General features: G+C 38.2%; 2 protein-coding genes across 3 annotated transcripts; both read right to left on the bottom strand.

Moving 5' to 3' along the window:
- Positions 1–4,307: 4,307 nt before the first annotated feature.
- On the bottom strand, positions 4,308–10,746 carry snx12 (sorting nexin 12). Of its 2 annotated transcripts, XM_035626622.2 has the most exons (6): positions 10,372–10,745; positions 8,385–8,480; positions 7,944–8,068; positions 7,448–7,538; positions 6,919–6,929; positions 5,049–5,190 (listed from the first exon to the last, which is right to left on the bottom strand). In XM_035626622.2, the coding sequence occupies exons 1-5, from the start codon at positions 10,534–10,536 to the stop codon at positions 6,924–6,926; spliced, it is 483 nt and encodes a 160-aa protein (XP_035482515.1). In that variant the 5' UTR covers positions 10,537–10,745; the 3' UTR covers positions 5,049–5,190; positions 6,919–6,923. The 2 variants fall into 2 exon arrangements, with proteins under 2 accessions (XP_035482514.1, XP_035482515.1); XM_035626621.2 differs by lacking the exon at positions 6,919–6,929 and having other exon boundaries at positions 4,308–5,190; positions 10,372–10,746.
- A 497-nt stretch (positions 10,747–11,243) lies between these two features.
- Positions 11,244–17,347, bottom strand: LOC118301277 (cytokine receptor common subunit gamma). The gene is made up of 8 exons (XM_035626616.2): positions 17,189–17,347; positions 16,512–16,602; positions 15,723–15,898; positions 15,375–15,508; positions 15,085–15,250; positions 14,452–14,557; positions 13,946–14,000; positions 11,244–13,250 (listed from the first exon to the last, which is right to left on the bottom strand). The coding sequence occupies exons 1-8, from the start codon at positions 17,253–17,255 to the stop codon at positions 12,993–12,995; spliced, it is 1,053 nt and encodes a 350-aa protein (XP_035482509.1). The 5' UTR covers positions 17,256–17,347; the 3' UTR covers positions 11,244–12,992.
- Positions 17,348–19,057: the final 1,710 nt, after the last annotated feature.

The raw sequence follows: 19,057 nt of genomic DNA, 5'->3' as shown, positions 1-19,057 counted from the left end.
TGTGTGTGTTCACCTGGTGTTTACGTGTGTGCGCGCGTGCGCGCGTGCTTCCCTGTAGTAGCCATGCCCATTAAAGGACAGTCTGCGTCAGGCATGCAGGGCTCATCCTGTACACTACAGTAATAACTCCGAGACGAAAGCATTTCTTGAAACAACAATTTTGTTTGACCACAAATATTCTGATAATTTTTAATAATAAAAAAAAGATCAGGAGATTGATCCATGATAAAACTAATCATTGGCTTCAGTCAAATATTAAATAGCCAAGAATTACCTCAACAGTGAAATCCCAAAAATATAACTTAATGAATTATATATATATACATTATTATTATTATTATTACTACAATGTACTATGTAATGTCGTAATGTACAATAGTAGAAGTATAAAGTAGTGCAAAGTAAACAAAGTACAATTACCCTAAATTTGTACACAACTGTGGTATCCGGCCTGATTCTAAGTACGACATACATTCTGTGACATCATGCATGTACAGAAAATGGGGAGGTGACACGCAAATTACAAAAAACGAAAAGCTAATACTATCTGAAGTTAATACTAGCTGATGCCACAGCAACACTGGATGGCATCAGAGTTAATAATAAATATAGTAACCTGAATACTGTATCAGGATGCCACTGCTGAATATAGCCTGACCGATACTGTAGTCTTGAGGCTGACGCCAATACTATCAGACCTGGAGATATATTGAGTCTACATCTACCATATTGTACATTATTTTATTTTGTGTGTAGGGGCAACATTTATATATTAAAACATAAATACACATTTACGACAGTTGGGAGTTGGCTCGTGTCTGTGCTTCAGTCGTCGAGGATCTTCTCTTTACCAATTTAAGAGACCTCACCTCTGGATATGTCTTACAATTAAGAGCATGTTGAAGTAAAAAAAAAGATTATTGATAAATTGTTTTTACTCTTAAATATCTGAGAGTGAAAATGAAGACATAACATATCAGGATCAGTTTGGCTCTATACGGCTGAATTACATAGAAATATACAAAACCTTTGTTTGTGTAATTTAAAAAAACAACAACTACATTTTAACATAACATTTCCCCTTTATACTTCACTTCAAGTACCTTTGGCTTGTTCAAATTCTTCATTGAAGCTTTACTGAGTTAAATGGTCACTATGCTATGTATTTCATGGCTTCTCAATCGTTATATTAAAAAATATTTTTTCTATCTTATTTGTCGTCTGTGAAACCATTGAGACTTCTACTAGAAATTGGAATAAAGTTGTGTTGTTTTTTACAGTGGGCTGGCTGCACTAACTGACCCACCCACAAGTGTGGTGCTTCTTAAAAATGTAAGAAGGGCAGAGTTTAAGAGGATTAGAAGGCGACATGAATGGGCCACAGAATCGATAACATCACGTTACTGTAAATCTACAGTGATATATCACTATATATACTATGCTATTTGGCCATTTTTGTTTGCTATTTTAATTCTTGAACTATTAATACCAAACACACACACAGACCATGTACAGAGCAGAGTTGTGGATCAAGATTACATAACAGGTGTTAAAACATTTATGCAGATGGAAAACATTGTCCCGCGTCCAAAAAGGAGGCTGGACTGAACACGTTGAGACTGGACTTGCAAAGCACAGGGAGTGTTCCCATTGTTTGTTTGTTTTTTCAGTATTACGCCACAGTTTTTTTTAAACTAATTGTTGCATTCATGCAGTTATACTTCATAATTCGCTGCAAGACAATGATTTGCAAAGTAATTTCAGCACATGCACTGCTGGCTACCTTCTTTTTTTTAAATTACCGTCTAACACATTTGTTCTGACAAGATAAATTAAGGGCTGCACTGACTTATGAATGGGGTGTTCAGTGTTTGAGTGGGTGTGCGTGCAAGCCAAGCTACTCACAGTCCCATACACACCAATGCTTTCTTTACGGCTCACTCGATGGTTATATTGCGTTGTATGTTTTCTTCTTTAAACTTTGCAGTGCTGTTTTTCATCCATCTATCTCCCGTAAAGACTGAATGTGTTGTTTTTCATGCTTTGGGGCAACAACCAGAGAGGGGACTTCGAATAAAATGGATTCTCAAAATCTCATTTTCTCCCTCCCCACCCATCGCTCTCTGTCCGACGGCACCATAGTAGCCACTCGTCTCACCCTTTGTCCTTGCCCAGTCACACTGCTTTGGGTTGCTCTTTCAATTTATTTCCACTTTATCAAGCTAACCCAACTGCGTGTCTCTGCAAACACAACAAGCGTCATGGCTGCACACTGGGCTCCAGCGTTAGAACTGCTAACAAAACACTGGCTAATCTCTGCCTTGGCCCAGTGTGCCCATCCTGTCTGCCCACTTTCATTACTCAGGACAAGGCCAGCACATCAAAGCTCACTGGTTCTGTAGGTCGCGGTCCCCGCTGCTGAGGAAGGTCAGGGTCAGTGTCCCCCAGGGTTGCGGCACATTTTCTGATTTGACTGGTCATCATTATGTTCTCGTTGAGTTTAAAGATACATGGCATGGTTGTATCAAGAACAGCATTTTTTTTCTACCTTGTGCACCAAATGGATTTTCTACGTTTGCCTATCCATATACTGTTCACACCTGTTTTGTGTGTTTGTGTCATCCTGCAAGAGGGATCTCCCCTTGTTTGGTCTTCTGGAGGTTTCTCTCCTCCTTAATATCTAATCAACTCTAGTGTAAGGATAAAAAAATGTATCCTTACCTTTTATCATAAAAGGCCTGTGATAATAAAAATAAACAAGTCTATTTTCATTTTGTTCTTAGGGAACCTGGTGCAGTTCAGTGCAACACTGGCTGGGCAGCACTGTTCCTAATCTACTGTTTATAATTCATGCGAAAAAGCCACAACTGTGTCCACTCACAGTTCTGTCCAATTTGGATCACGCACAGTTCAAGGTCTACATCACAAGATCACTATTCTGGGACAACTTTAATCCACCTGTGGCCATAATTCCCCTTTCCCCTGTTAATCCCTGTATTTCCTGATGGCGAACCGCAACAAGAAAGAGATTAGGGCACTGTAAGGCTCAAGTTCAGTGAAACAAAAAGGCCCAGTGTTTGCCACTATTATGATGCTTCTTTTCCTGACAAATAAGATGGTGCAATGGTTAAATCTTTTTTGTTTTATAAGATTAAGAATTTACATTGTAATGCACAAATTACAAGATTAGTTGTGCTTCAGCAAGTTATTTAACACACTGCTGCAGGAAGGTGGAACATGTTAACTGACACTGAGCGCATGTGTTTTTTGTTTTGTTTTTTAGAAAGTTATTTGAATTCAATTTTTTCTGGGAAAAAAAGGCTCATTATAAACAAATTATTCACTAAACAGTTTGTTGTACTCTCATTAAATGTATTAATAATTTTGTCTATAAAATGCCAGAGTAGTGTAAATCATTATTAGTTTCTCACACCAGAAGCTGATGTCTTCAAACTGCTTGTTTTATTCAAGAAACGGTCCAAAACACATTGTTCATAATTACATATGAAAAAGAAGAGCATTAAATTATCACCTTTCAACAGCCTGAAATAGAAAAAAATTAGCATTTATGATTAGATCATCAAAATGGATGCTAAATATTTTTTATTAACAATCAACCAATAGCTTATTGGTGGAACAAGTATGACCGTGTTAATTTATAGTGTTACAAGTAAAAGACCTTCAAAACTTTAACTTACTTTTTATTGGGCACTTTTGCTATAACAAATCATATATTATAAGATGGTCATACATTTTGTCAACAAATCTTAATCTTAATTAAAGAGTAACTAAAGTCAGATAAAGTGGCAGTGAAGTAAAAAGTACAATTTTCCTCTGAGCTGTTGTGGTCGAGTAGAACGAGCAAGTACTTCAGATTTAATTACATAACTTGAGCAAATGTACTTAGTTAAGCTATGTCACGTCAGTTTCATAAAGTGAAATGGAGACACATTCCAAGTAGGCTTTAAGGTGTTGTATCAATTTGACATTGTTATATTATTTTGGTATTTTTAGTCTACAGGTGGATCATCAAAACATACTTTTTCCAAAAATTGAGCTTTTTTACACCAGTAATTTTCATTCAGTCCCTGAATAAAAACTCTAGTTTTACTCTTCTAAACTGTAATAACATTTTTTATATTTTTACCTTCATGTTCTTTTTATGTCATTGTTAAATTAGGTCGCCTGTCAATCTGCAGCCACTCATCCAGCTCCCATGACTCTCTCTGATCCGCTGCTAACCACCGATTCCACTGCTGTTATTTTTCTCTCCACTTTAAACTGTACAGAGACATGCAGACACGACACAGCAGGCAGCAGGAAATTTAATTGGAGGACAAGAGCAACAAGAAAGTTCCTCGTCACCCAGAGCGGAACTGCAATGGTAACATGTATTAATACACTTAACAATAATATTGATAAAAGGAATAAAACGTCTGGAAATGAGCGCAGAATTCTCCTTGTTGTAGATCAGTGAACCAGATGCTGATTACGCCTTTAAACAATGGAATATTGTTCATATAATGAACCTCTTGTCACAGTGCTTAGATATGGTTGTTTTACCCAACTTAACATTCCCAATAGCCGATTAGACAACACACAGCCGAAACGTAGAGGCAGGATGACGGAACTAATACAGCAGAGTTAAAATGGTTAATTGTAAAACGACCCTGACTGAAGAGCTCGTCCATAACCTAAAGCTCAGGAGAAAGTATACTGACTGGAATGACGTGCGGCTGTCTTCTTCATGATGCTACATGTTGCTCAACTTTGGGAGGTTTTCATCAAGATCACATCTGCTCGCAAAAGAAAACTAATTGAAGCAGGAAATTTGTTTTTTAACTCGATCAACTCAATTGAAAAAGAGAAAAGAAAAACATTCAGAAAATATAACCATCAGTGTAAAAAAGAAAAAGAGAAAAGAAAATCTAGCTATGAGAAAAAAAAAACAGTTTCTTTTTCACTGATTACTGAATGAAAAGTAATGTACATATAATATGTGGAATGGCTGAATAAAGACACAAACATCAAACGTTTTTTTATACAATGGATCTCTTAGTTTTGTCCTGGAGCAAGAGTTGTGTTTGCCCTAAATCGTTGACACTGATCAGTTCTGACGTTTCCACCAGGTTTAGAATGACGTGACGTAGAAATAAATGTACACGGGGCAGGTGCAGCAGTCTGTGTTGTCTTTGCAACAAAGAAAGAGAGAGAGAGAGAGAGAGAAAGACAGTAAACATGAGAAATAATATTCAGACAAGTTCAGGCTAAAAGTGGAACTGAGTAAATGCTCTTTGAAAACAATCTAGTGATGATTGTCATGTCAATATTATGATTCACAGAGAATATCACAGTACGAGAATTGACATTCAGGTTTTGTGCAAGTGCATACTTTCTATGTGTATTTCAATCCGGTGCATATAAACACATAAATATCATGCATGTCTTGTTAAATGAGGCAGTTGCTTGGGCCTTGTAGTCTACAAACACATACACTCTACAGTCACAATACTAGTTCTACATGTATCCTTGTTTTCCACCATGGAAAACAAAGTATGAAGACAAGACAGTCTTTCTTTAGGACTTTGGTTGTTGTACACTCATCCAGCGGTACGAAGACATATTTTAAGAATGTCATTAATTCCCAGAATAAACACGGACGTGCCGACTCCTGCTCTTTGTTGTTAAAAAATCTTCTTAAACAGAACTGTATTGTATTCAGATTGACAACATTTAACTTTTTTTTTTTAAAGAAAGGAAAGTTTGACGGCAGCTCTGATACGAGCTAAACACAGTACATTACACAGGCCTACATGCCTTTTGTAATGGTGTCAGAACTGAACAAGATCCTGAGCCGAGGAGTTGCAGTCAGTGCATCAAATGTCACCAATAAGCGTCATGCAATGCAGATGTTCGCGTCATTTATGTGTTAAATCACATTCATGTGTTTTGTTTAGCCAATAAACAATATTCATTCTCAGTGTTTTAAGACCTGCAAGTCACCAATACATTGTAGGTGGAAAAAGCAGGTTTTTTTAATGCTGCTTTATGTATAGATATTAAATTCAACTGATGTAGTTCATTAGACGTGAACTTCTCTAATGTAGTGTAGGCAAGTGCTACATTGGTAGACTCAACTCAAGCATAAAAATGCAGGACGCATCAATATTTACTTCATGGTAGAAAATACTGATTTGGCTTCAGACAGACTTCTCAAAATTTGAAGGAAAAAAATACAGAATTTTGGGAAATAAAGCAAAAAGACATGATGGTGATCAGACGCGATGTGAGATCATTTGTCGGACGAGACTAACACACACATATATTGCAGAGAAAGCATGCAGGTTTGCCATGCGTTCAATGATTAGTGCGGTTGATAATGAGTGTATCAGAATTAGTTTGGCCAGAAAAGTTTCATTAAAAAGGGCTCTAGTCACGGGTGCTGTACATTACTTCATCACTAGTAGTAGTTCACATAACTCAAACACTAGTGGTGGTTTGTCGTTTACACTGGTTTGATGCCGCTGGACTGAGAAAACTTCTGCAAGCCAGTTTTCTGAAGAACACCTGATTAACTCCATATAAAAAAAACTGCATATGAGATTTTACATTAAACTACTTCATTAAAATGCTTCATAAAAGCTTGTGCAAAACTGGCTTGCAGAATGTTCCATCCTGGCAACACACCATGATGACTCCAACAATATTTTTGGATAATAAGTGGTTGTTACTGTGTGACAACCAGGGGACTATGTGTTGCATATTTACAAAAGTTATGATTTTTGATTTATATATTTATACTAGCATTCTTTTAATCAAGTATTTGTGAACTATCGCCTTTGGTCTTTACAGTGCCCATGCAACCACCTTTAACTCCCTGATAGCTCTTAGAGACGAGATAAAATAAAGCAAACTTACTTCATTCATACCTAAAAAAACAACAACAAAAACAAAGAACACAACAGGATCAGAATCTCATATACAGTCAGCGTGCATCCCTATGGTACACATTAGTGTCAACACACACATTTCAACATTATTATACTTCACATTATATAACAATGATGAATATATGACACCCATCAGGGAAAGACCAAATGTAGTGAACATTATTTTCTATTCCTGAAAATTTGCATTTAAGAGCCAAATCCTCACGATACAATCACGTCTATCGACGAGTGCTTTCCTCATTGGACAGTTATGAAATAAATGTATGAGGGAGAAGATGAATCACAGAGTTGTCTGAGACATGACCAACATTATTCTGATGTATAGAAGGAGAGCATACTCTTAACTCCAAGATAAAATGAAATTGACTTTAAGATGGTATACAGAGAGAGCGAGAGAGCGAGAGAGAGAGAGAGAGAGAGAGGCAAGTGAGTCCATTCTACAACCCAGAGTTTAACCCCCACATGCCCACATCCCCCGGTAAACCCTAGAGTCATACTTTTCCAGGAATGTAGTTACGGTCAATGCCTTCCTCTTGCAGAAACATGTGAAGACAGCGCTCGTTCTGGGCCAAGGGGTGACCTGCAATTCTACAGACACACACAAGACGACACACAATTCACTCACTGCTTTTTGTGGAGGTTGGCGAAATGCAATTGTGGATTAGTTAGTTGCCGTGGTGCTGCCTTTCCAGACACAAATTAGATTAAGCCTTGGGTAGGGCTATACTCTTTTTTTCATCTTTTTTTTGCGATGTCTGACTCATACTGAATATGTGACATTCCAACAACATTTTGTGAAAATGAAACATGCAGTGAAAACAATAAGAGCTTTAAAACATTCTATGCTAGATCTAACCATGATCGCGCCAAACTCAGTCATAGAATAACACAAAACTGTTATTGTCATATTTTCTACTTTGACACATTTTATGTGACAGATCTGTTTGTTTAATGTTTTAGACCTAAAATCACAACATATTTGAACTGGCTGACCTGTTGATGAACTGCTCCAGGCCCGATCGCCGCTCCTCGATGAAGGACTCCTCAAAAAGGCCCTCGTCTCCGCGGAATGGCAACTGTCTCTTCAGGGCTTTGCCCGGCAGAGGTGGTACTACAATCTGAAGTTGTCGAGAGGTCAATACAAAAAAATATATCTACTACAATCTGACAATTCCCATTGGCTACATTGAGCCCCAGTTCAACGGCAGTGTAATTAATCAAGGTCACCACAAAACTTACATATCATTTTCTATATCAACGAAGTAGATGAAATCAGCAATGTAACCCTAATCCTAACACATGAGAAACTATGTAAGGATTATATCTTCTTTGCACCTGTAACTCTAACATTATTGCTCATTAGATCATTGTTAACAGACAAATGCAAGCCTGCTTTAATTATTTGCTCTCAGCATGCCGTTGTTGCTCACTCACCTTACTGTCTCTTTCCAGCTCATTCTTTAACCACTCAAAGTCACTGTATCTTCTTCTCACACAGGAATCCTTCAGTTTGAAAATGGGAAGGTTTGTCTACACAAAGAAGTAGAAGAAGAAAAAACAGCCCTCTTTATACTGAATTCATTAATTTCATCTGAACAAAAATTTTGGGATTGCTGAACAATTGGCAGATTTAGTGACAGTGCAGAAGGTTTTGTGAAAGTGCCTAGAAAGATAAAATGACAAATATTTCTTAAGAAAAGTCATTTGACTAAATCATCACACTCATCAAAAAGTGTGAAATCACAATTTCCCCAATGAGTAATCAGCTGATTCCCTGTGTCCTTCCAACAATTCAAATCCCAAAGATATATTATGTGAGAAATGCAGCAAATGGTGTGGTGTTGTTTTTTTTGACTATAGGATTTAAATTATGCCTGGTAATTTAATGGTTTAATTGCTTTGACACTAGTTCTATCTGGCTACAATGTAAAAATCATAAATAAATGGTTCAACTGACTGAGCATTAAAATAAATCTATGAATTTAACCTTTTTGTTTCAGGTGTTTATTTGTGAACCTTTATCGCAGAAAGCTGAAATGTGTGCAGTTTGAATAAAGAGGCAAATTCTGACTTCTCCCCCCCAATAGGATTTAAAAGTGTCTGACTGATAGTAATATATCTAATTGACGAACTAATTATATCTGTCAGTGATTCAGTGGCTACTGTGGGGGATCCTTTGGCATGTAGACCGTCTTGTCTGCTTGAAGGTCGGTGTCTGTTCACTACAACGGTCTGGATTTTGTTCAAGATTGACTTTGAGTCAATATGGTTGTGTTCAGGAAAAACAAAGCAATTCAAGAGACCAAAAACAGGAACTGGTTTACATTAACCAAGGGCGAACTCTCCCAGGAGACGACAGTCAAACACAGAAAATGTGAGAGTGTAAGTCAAGACACGTCTAGTAATGATGCAATTAAGCAATTACAGTTCCCAGCATCCGCATCCCGAAAACACTTGAAGTTTGCTCGGTCAGTGAGTTTATTAATTACGCACTTTTTACACGTTTAGCTGCCTAGTCTACTGGACGGGGAAGCTCTTACTACAACCACGACCAGTGCTTCCCCTAGGTGTACTGGTTTGAGGGGGGGGGGTTTGGTTTCACAAATTTTTATACACTTTTATACAGTAATGAGGAATAAGGTGTATAGGGGAAGTGACATTCATTCATTCATTCCTTCATAAATAAATAAATGATAATTGAAATTAATTGGACTTTACAGGAGAGGGCGGGGCCCCCGTTGGGGGGCGGGGCGCCCCCAATTCAATGGTAGGGGAAACACTGCACGACTGTTACCATCTGTGTGCCTATTAATGTAAATAACAGTTGAAATTCAACTTGCTAACTTTTCTCCCGTTCCAATAACACCACAGACACCATTCAGTTGGTAGTAATGTCTGCCACCGCTTAACGTTATGGAAAATGTATAATTCCTTGCATCTACACAGGCTGACGACGCTGTATGTGGTCGTTGTTTTTGCTAGCTGTGTAAATACATGTAGCGGTTAGCTTCACGGTTTTATCGAACTCAACGTCGTACTTTCTCATTTAGTTTCTCTGATCATAGCAGTCGAGTTAGAAAACAACAACGTGTGTATCAGGTTAACTCTCCACTGTAAATCTGCTTCCTGGAAGACGTTCAGGAAACTTCCACATGCTAACGCTACGTCAAGCCACCCCCCCGTCTCCACAAGGTAGGCCGCAGAGAATCCCCGCTCCTCGCGTTTTACTGGCGCGCCACGCAGAACCCCCTCCCCCCGCCCGCCCGACGTCAGGCGTCACAGCCCGGTCCGTGTGTTGACATCAGCACGGTGGATAAAACACGCTAACCCTAACCCTGCGATTGCCAGTTAGCCTGGCGAAGAAAAAAACGCGAATGCTGCTGCAACACGGTGCAGGGGCGGTGCGGTGCCCAACACGTACCTTCATGCGAACTTCGTAAGTTGTGTAACGGTTCCGTCCAACTCCGACGATTTGTGGGTCAAAGACGTCTATTTCCAGAAAATTGCTGGGGGGGCCGTAGGCATCCATCAGGTCCTGGGGCTTGGAATTCAACCGGCGAGTGTCGGCCACCGCAGCGTCTGTCATTTTGTCAGGTTGTAATCTCTGGACGACCGGCGGCGAATTAGCGTCAAACCAACTAAATGCACGGCGGAATCTTATATCTCATCTGAAGGCATCGATCGCTTGCGATAGCCGACCCGGTTGCGGCTAGGGAAGTAGCTGACTCGTGTGTGTCTTGTTGCGGGGGCCAGCCGCCCTGCGCCCTGCCCTGCTTCTGGAATCTGAAAAAAAATGAAATACGTTGACTCAGTTCCGTGCTGTGCGGGACACTCCGCACGCCCTCTAGCGGACACAGAGGTAACTGCCTGCACCGGGGGCAGACTGAATTAAAAATGAAATCGTTGCAGGTCTTCATTTCATGGCACATGTAAGATCAATTTTTTGTTTTTCTTTGTGTTATGCTCTGTGTGTACGGGAGATACAATTGAGCATAAAGCCAGGTGGGGTGACACAGTGGTGTTTGTGGCATGCTGGGATGCCTACAGTTTTTGGACCTTGTCACTTCGTGTCACTATGTTTGAATGCTGCAGGATATTGCTTCAAGAACAATCACATTTGTATGGACCTGGATCTATTATGTTGGCGTTTAAATAAATCAAAGAAACGCAATACGTGGTAAACGTTATTCTCGTCACAGCCATATGGATTGCGAAGGTACACGTCATTAAAGGTTTCACCGACATGCAGCGATGTATAGTGACTAAATAGAAAGCCACTATAGGACATAAGCCTTTTGATGGAAATACACAGGTATATTTATTTAAGAAAAAAGCACGCGAGGAAAATACACGCAGGAATATGTCAGTAAATAAACAATACAAACACAAGTGGCTTGCAACAGCAACAACATCCAATCAAATAATTCTTAAAAAGAACATTACATTTTTTGAGAGATAACATTCAAAGTTACAGGAGCATGATAGGCTTAAGGAATGGGATGTATTGGTGATGTCAACGTGATCCTCTGGATATTGCAACGTGGTGTCACTTTCTAATGAGGCACCTTTATACACTTCATTAATGCATAATAATGCGCTATAGAGCTGTTGTTGGTAGCCTAAGAAGGTATGGTTTTGGGTTGCCATGTTTTCTAAAATATTGATCACTCACTTTGTCTGCAGATATAAATGTTCATAAAGCAAAACAATTTGGAAAAAATAAACACCAGCCAAAGTGTTTATATAGACTTTCAAACATCATAGGGTTTTTTTTGGAACAATTAGTAAATTATCTCTAAATATTAACACATCCAATAATTTATTTAGAAACCCTTTATGAGGTGCCTTGTTAGAAAGTATTGCTAATTCGACTTGCTAAGTGAATTAATAGTAAATGTTTTTTTCCTACTCTGTGTATTTTTTAAATCTAGTTTTATTATTTATTTGTTCACCGTTCACTGCACACACCTAACACGAACCAACATTACCGATATTACCAGTACCACAACCAGGTATTTTGTCAAAAATATTTTGAATATCATATTTTGTCATGATCCAACTTGGCATGAAATTAACAGAACAAAGAAAAGTGTCTTGAGCAAACAATTTTGCGAGTGAATTGCCCTCGTACAGTCTCAAGCTCAGTGAGATTCAAGGTCACATACGAGATTTAAAAAAAGGGTCTATACTGTATAGCTGGTTATACATTTTGATGCTAATGTCATACAAACAGCTAAACATATGAAAACTACACATATATCACTACATATATCAAAACGCATCAAATTCAATTTCGGGAGAAGAACTTCAAAGTTGCTTACAAAGAAAGATTACCTGACTGACGTAACAATGAAGGAATGAGTTCAGTGGTTTATTTATTTCATAACATGATAAGTGCTGCTTTTCTCATATTGATTTTCAGAGAGAAGTTTTAATATGTCTTCTCCTCAAGCCTGCGTCTCTTTTGCTGAAGTTACATTCTCTGTTATCAACATATAGTGAAGCGGGGTTTTGGACTGATAGCAGTTTATATGAAACATGTTGGACAGGCTGTTATTTTCTTCATAAGCACCTAAATCTATACCTTAAATGGTTATTTGTATTACATTATATTCCTTTATTTACAGTGCATGAGTAAATATCTTCAACTGTCTGCAAAACAGTTCCATGCAAGTGATTTGAACTCTCCTCACGTAAATCTTTATTTTCAGTCAGCACACAACCAACATCTCATAATAAACCTTTGATTAATATAAAATAAACTAATAAAATCCGGCATTTTAAGGAGATTTAGATTTGTTATTTTTCTTTTATGTGTAACTGCAGCATCCAGTGGTTGGTATCTTTAAACACTATCTGCTTTTAATTTAAATGATCGCTTTTAAGTGCTTCAAGATGATATCTGAAAGATGTTCCTACATGGGGAACTATGAGATCAATCATCATTTTTTCTTTTTCAGATCCTTGCACTCTTGCAGGAGACTGGTTTCTGTCAGAATAAGAATTTCCTGACTGTAAAGTTGTGACCAACCCTGAGGCCTCTTAAACAGCGATCTGCTGCTCCTCCTGAGTTGAGACGGCGGAGGTGGAAGAGGAGAAGGAGGTGGACAGGTCTTCTGATTTGCTCACAGGCATGGAGACGGAGAAGTCGGTTTGATCGGTGGTGACAGAGAAGGTGGAGCCATCAGAGCTCTCGCTGTCGGTCTGGGAGACATGGCAGTACTCGCGGACAGGACAGGCGTGCTCATTGTAGTTATCCTTAAAATTCCCTTTCAGGCCTTTGGAGAATTGAAGCCAATCCTTTAGGAAAGAAGAAAAAAAATGTAGGACTTGTTTTGTTGACACTTGACATGACATTTCGGACACATTGCTTTTCTACCCAGTAGAATATGACCACGGCTGATATAAATTTGGAGTAATATTGGTCCAGATCCCAACCCATGAAATATTTAGGGTATGTTATAAGTCTATAATGTTTATGTTTTCAACTAGTGGTGCAAGCAGTGGCTATGTCCGTTTGTTGCTCAGTAGGTCCACCTCTGTGGTCCATGCCATGAAATTTTGACATTCATGGTCTTCCATTGAAGATGAAAACTTTGGGGGTCTCCTGACCTTTCCTCTAGCACCTCTATGATGTTTACATGTTTGGTTTTTAATTAAATGTATCAAAAACTGTCAGGAGGGTTGCCATGTCATTTGGTGCAGACATTCATGTCCTCCCCAAGGTTGAGTTATTACTTTGGTGATCCCTTAACTTTTCAAGCACCATCCCTGAGTCAAAAATATCAATTTGTCCCGTTTGACCGATGAAATTTCCATAAGCCTCAGCTTTGCATATGTTAAGCATGCTGACCCGCCAAGCCAAGATGTCGAACATGGCAAGTCTCCAATGGCCACTGGCATGGCTGAAGACTTTTAGTCTCGTAATTCCTTTCTTTTAATGACTGCCTTGGTTTTTGTCTTGGGAGAGGGCACAGAGGCAGGATGTTACTAACCTCGATGTCGGAAAGGACCAGGGACGGCTTGGGATGGATTGGGATGATTCGGAGCCTGTATAGGAAGTAAGCACAGTCTTACTCTCACGTGATCAATCAACAACAGCTCATCTGTACATTACGTTTGTTCCCTGTACAGTAACTCTTCAGCTCTTTGTTTGAGTGAGGGTTGGTAATGGAAGAGGTTGATTTTTCCGTCTGCATGCCCCTGTGCTCATAACATCACTTTTCATATAAATAATCATCACTGGTGCTGATTTAATCTCTCCAAAATTTTACATTTTTGGAAGGAGATAGAAAACATTGTCTCGCTAAAACAAGCTAAAACAATAAATAACCTTAAGTTGAACAAACATAATTCACTTGTGTTACAGATTGAAATAATTTTAAAAATTGGTATGTCATTTTCTTTTTTAGTGTACGAAACAATTGATACACTACATTACTCTACAACCTACTAACACTTTCAAGGCCACCATTTACACATGACATTTGGGCCAACCCACCTTTCATGGTACAGCAACATTATGACCAGCAGGATGAGGGTGACACCACCCACCACATATAGAAATGGAGTCCACACAGACGCTGAAACATTTATTCGATTGGCGTCTGTTAAGGGTAGCGAAAGGAGTAGTTAGCAATCATTTAAATCTGGTACCTTTGGTGTTTTGAGGACATGCAGAGCAATCGATGCAGCATTAGAGCCACATTTGATGTTTTTACCACTTGTGCTTTGGTGAAAAAAAGTTACAGAACTTTGTGGAGGATGATAAATTTGCTTGGTCAAATAACCCAGTACTGATTTGAATGGAAATAAGTATGATTTTTACTGCTCTATCGCTCATACAGGCCATCATACACTATATATCATGTACTAATGGGATACTTTTTATGACCTAATATGACTATTATTGGGTCTTCAATTATATTTCTGGCCTTTATTTGCCAACCTGAATTGTGTTTGGGAACAAAAACATATCAACACTACACATCATTGTCAGTTCCTTATTCATTTCATGCCTATTTACCAATGTGTTTCACATCTGTGCAAAATCCTGACACATCTACTCAATTCATAGTCTAAGACCAGTTTTGGGTTTGAGTTTCAATGTTGTGGATGATTAAAGGCATTTTACCTATGCTGTTGTTGGCTCCCCAGACTGCAGGCTCACTCCAGTTACTCCAGAATAAAGACTCTCCGCAGTTGCTCCCCAACATGCTTCGCACTTGCAGCTCATACTGGGCACTGCTGGAAGGCAAGTTGATGCAGTAACTCTGCCTCCCATTAGAGACAAGAGACGTCTGTGGAAAATAAATTTGTATTGTTTAGGAAGTAGAAAGGTGGGAAGGCAAGACAAAAAAAAAAGTAAAAGAAAGAAAAGAATGAAAAACAAGATGAGACATTTTGTGCCCTTAGTTTACTTACATCCCACTTCTTGTTGTTGGTCCTGAAGCGAACTTCACTCTCCACACAATTTAAAGCAGTCTGGTTCCAGTAAAACCACAGGTTAAAGTCAGATCCATTCTTGACAGTCAGGTGGCTTGGTGGATATAACTGGACTGAATGTAACAACAATAGAACAGGGCAGACATGTTATAATTTACAGACTGTTTTGGTGTCAAAATATTGTTGTTTTTTTTTCCTCTGAAAAAAAATCATAGATTTAAGTTACAGCTCTGCAGCACCAGAAGGTGTCAAAAAAAATTCTCGTTCCAAATAGATTTTTTAATTACATCTCACAACGTGATGTTGCACCCCACTTAATCAACATACCTCTCTGTTTCAGGTTATGATCCCTCTCAAAAGTCTCGTTGCCATGTGTCAGCAGGGTGTAAAATGTCAAAAACCTTTGGGAAATCAGGTTGTCATAGGGTTGGCTACATCCAGTGACAGTGCTGTTCTCTGACACATAGGTGGTGCAGTCACTGGCTTTCTTGTCATGATGGAACCTGTGTAGAAATCACTGTTCAACAACCACAGCGCTATGAACTGTAAATAGCGCCGAATCACTTAATAATCAGTTAATATGCTGTGGAAATGTTTCATATTGGGAGTATTTTAATAGGATTTCCACTCAGCCTTGGGGCAAGAAAAAAAAAGAAAGTTACAGACAATAACTGTGTGTATGAATTGTCAAAAAGACAAAAAGCTTCTACTACACTATTATAAATTATTCATATTAATTCAGCCAATGTATCACAACAATTCTGGTCATCATGAAGGTCTATCTGATCACCTTCACTAAATAAAGAAAATTGCTTACCTACTTAAAATAATGACTTTACTTGTAACACACAGATTAAGTTTGTTCAACTTAGAGTTAATAAGTTAAGACAATTGATAACTTTAATTTAAAAGAACTTAAATGATTTGTGTCTTAACAATTAAAGTAATCTTTTCAAGTTGTGAGCAATTTTCTTTTTTTCAGTCTATGATTCTTTACAATGGTCATCGATAGGATCTTCTTCTTACCAACACCTCTCTTAAATTCAAACACATTTAGTTCAAGATAAGATTTTATTGAAGTAGTTTTGATAAGGCTACTGTCACCAAATTACGAACCAGCTGGCGAAGGTGTAATTGACATTTGGGATCCGCGGCTTATTCCAGTTGCAGTTAACATATTTCAGATGCACCACCAAACACTCCACATCTGTCAGAGACACAAGAGGGTTGAGATCAACAGGCCAGTTTCATGAAAACTGTAAACCAAAGGTCATGTAGGGTAAAAACTTACAGAAACAATAGTACTACAGTAATAATGGCCGACACACTCACACACGCACAGAATGAGGAAATAGCTAAATGACGCCAAGGGGAATTCATGCATGTTCGAGGAAGTGAAGTTCTTCTTTAAACTGATTCAATCCTTTTTCTCAATACGTTTTATTTTTGTATATAGATTTACAATGATTTATTTATTAAGGCATAATCACATTTCCACAATTCCTCCCTTTCTGCTCTTGGATTTATTTTTAGAAGGTAATAAACAAAAAGTTAAAATCAACCATGTAAGATTCAAAATGTTAATTCATGATAGAATACTAAGCATTGTATAGATAAAAACGAATTAGCATATAAAACAGTCCTACATTATGACAAGCCAAACATAAGATAATATGATCAGATCTTACAAAAGCCCTTAAGTAAACCGAATAACCATTCACACATCTAAAAAGACCAAAACAGATACTATAATATCATAAGCTGCCTAAAAGTTTAATGTCAAATGTTCTTACCAGGTGGTTCTTTGGCAAATACGTGTCCAGTCAGAAAGAGAAGAACAATCAGTCTAGTCAGCAACATGGCACAGAGAAACAGGATATTCACAGCTTCAACGCAGGTCTACTTCTACATCTGAGTATCGACGTGTCGCATGTTCCATGTCTGCCTTTGCTGCTCTTGACTTTTGTGGGTTTTCGTTTCCTGTCAGCGGAAACTGTCAAGATATTACGCTTCAGATCAAGGTGACATAGAAATAAATGTTGGTGAGACCAGACTATATTTATTTGATCATTATTCACAGTGAAAGCAGACATTTCAACAACCTGCATATAAAACTTAAACTTTGATGATCAATGAGTTCTTGGTCTCCACCCTGATGGCTCCATACTTTCTCCATCTTAAAATGATTGAGGCCACTGTGCTCCTGTGAACAATCTTAAGCTTTAGAAAAAGCTTCTCTTGTTTAGTGACATGAAGTGTGAACTGTGGGTCTTTTTAACTTTAATGTCCAATCAATTGAACTTGCCACAATTGGGCCATGATGGATTATTGAATGTAGCTTTATGGACAAAAACTGCAATATCCAAAACATTTAAGTACAAGAAGTGAAGGGGTTTGAATACTGTAGTCTCATGACTTAAGTGTATGTATGCAAGTATGATTTGTACATGACAGAAAGGTCATGTGATTCTTGATACGGGCCTCATATGCTGTGTCTATTGTTCCAAAATTGAATTTTTGTGGGTTTTTGTTTCCTGTCAAAGGAAACTGTTTCAGAAATACAGATTTAGAAGGTGTACCTACATCTGAAGTGAAGGTGTACCTACATCTGTTTGTGCTGCGGTATGTTGTAAATGCACAGACAAATTGTTAAATCAACTTTATTGAATAAGTACCTCTAACGACGTGCTTACAATTTCTAAGCTCATTAATATCAAATATACAAAAACATGTGTTCTAGTCCATTTCTGTTCTGCATGCGGTGGCAAAATACACCAATCTTAAAATGTTACATGAAATCAGAACATAATTGTGAATTTAAGCTGTCTCAAAACATGATTTCTGGAAATGTCTCTAATCACCAGTATTACCAAATGAATGTTCATACCATATTCATTTCAACAAGAACAAGCACACCGACCACACATGTGACTAACTAAAAAAACAATTATCACTTCATCTCTGCTCATTATCAGTAAATCAGACACGGCAGAGGAAGCCACCCACTCTGCAAAAACGAAGAAAACATCGGATAAGAAGAAAACATGATTGCTGGCCTGAAGTTGGAGAGAGCACCTAGACACATCAAAACACCACTGTTACAACTGAAAATGTTTAGTGTATTAATGAAACCAAGTTTAAAATTGTTTGGGAAGAACATGCAGCACTATAGGGCTCTGCATATAGCAACATGAAAACATCGTCTTAACGCTGAAGTAACATGGAGCATCATTATCATGTCTGCTTTGCTGCCTCGGAGGAGTTTAAAAATATATTTTTACAGCATAATGTCATCAGCAAGCTGAAACTCTGCAGAATTCAAGAAATGTAGCAGGATCAAATGTCAAGGTAAATCTACTACAGAGACCTTACACTGTGGAACAACCTCACAAGACCCCATTCACATGCACATCTGATCTGCATCTATTGGCAGTGCTCGTTCAAGGTCATTGGTGCCAAAAAACAAGTCCAACCGGTTATTTAGTCCAAGAGTTCACTCAATGTTTCCATTAGCACTGTGTTTGTTTTAATGTTTAAGGGGTGTGTCCAATCAGGACTCTTGAGATTATGTTTGTGTGTTATTAACTTAAGCACGTTATGTTTGTAAATGGCTAACTTATTTGCGACTTAGATTAATGAATGATGATGCAGAAAAACCAGAT

This window comes from Scophthalmus maximus, chromosome 2, assembly GCF_022379125.1.
Source record: "Scophthalmus maximus strain ysfricsl-2021 chromosome 2, ASM2237912v1, whole genome shotgun sequence".
In the NCBI taxonomy this organism is placed as follows: domain Eukaryota; kingdom Metazoa; phylum Chordata; class Actinopteri; order Pleuronectiformes; family Scophthalmidae; genus Scophthalmus; species Scophthalmus maximus.
This window is presented reverse-complemented; position numbering and strand designations above follow the sequence as displayed.

Excerpts from the sequence above, each read along its gene's own strand:
- snx12 (XM_035626621.2), bottom strand. The coding sequence starts at position 10,536 with ATGACAGACGCTGCGGTGGCCGACACTCGCCGGTTGAATTCCAAGCCC. Across the intron at positions 8,069-8,384 it reads AGCTGGAAAGAGACAGTAAG|ATTGTAGTACCACCTCTGCC; the intron begins GTGAGTGAGCAA and ends CGACAACTTCAG. Across the intron at positions 7,539-7,943 it reads CTGGAGCAGTTCATCAACAG|AATTGCAGGTCACCCCTTGG; the intron begins GTCAGCCAGTTC and ends GTGTGTCTGTAG.
- LOC118301277 (XM_035626616.2), bottom strand. The coding sequence starts at position 17,255 with ATGTTGCTGACTAGACTGATTGTTCTTCTCTTTCTGACTGGACACGTA. Across the intron at positions 14,001-14,451 it reads ATGTTGCTGTACCATGAAAG|GCTCCGAATCATCCCAATCC; the intron begins GTGGGTTGGCCC and ends CTTCCTATACAG. Across the intron at positions 13,251-13,945 it reads TGGTCCTTTCCGACATCGAG|GATTGGCTTCAATTCTCCAA; the intron begins GTTAGTAACATC and ends TCTTTCCTAAAG.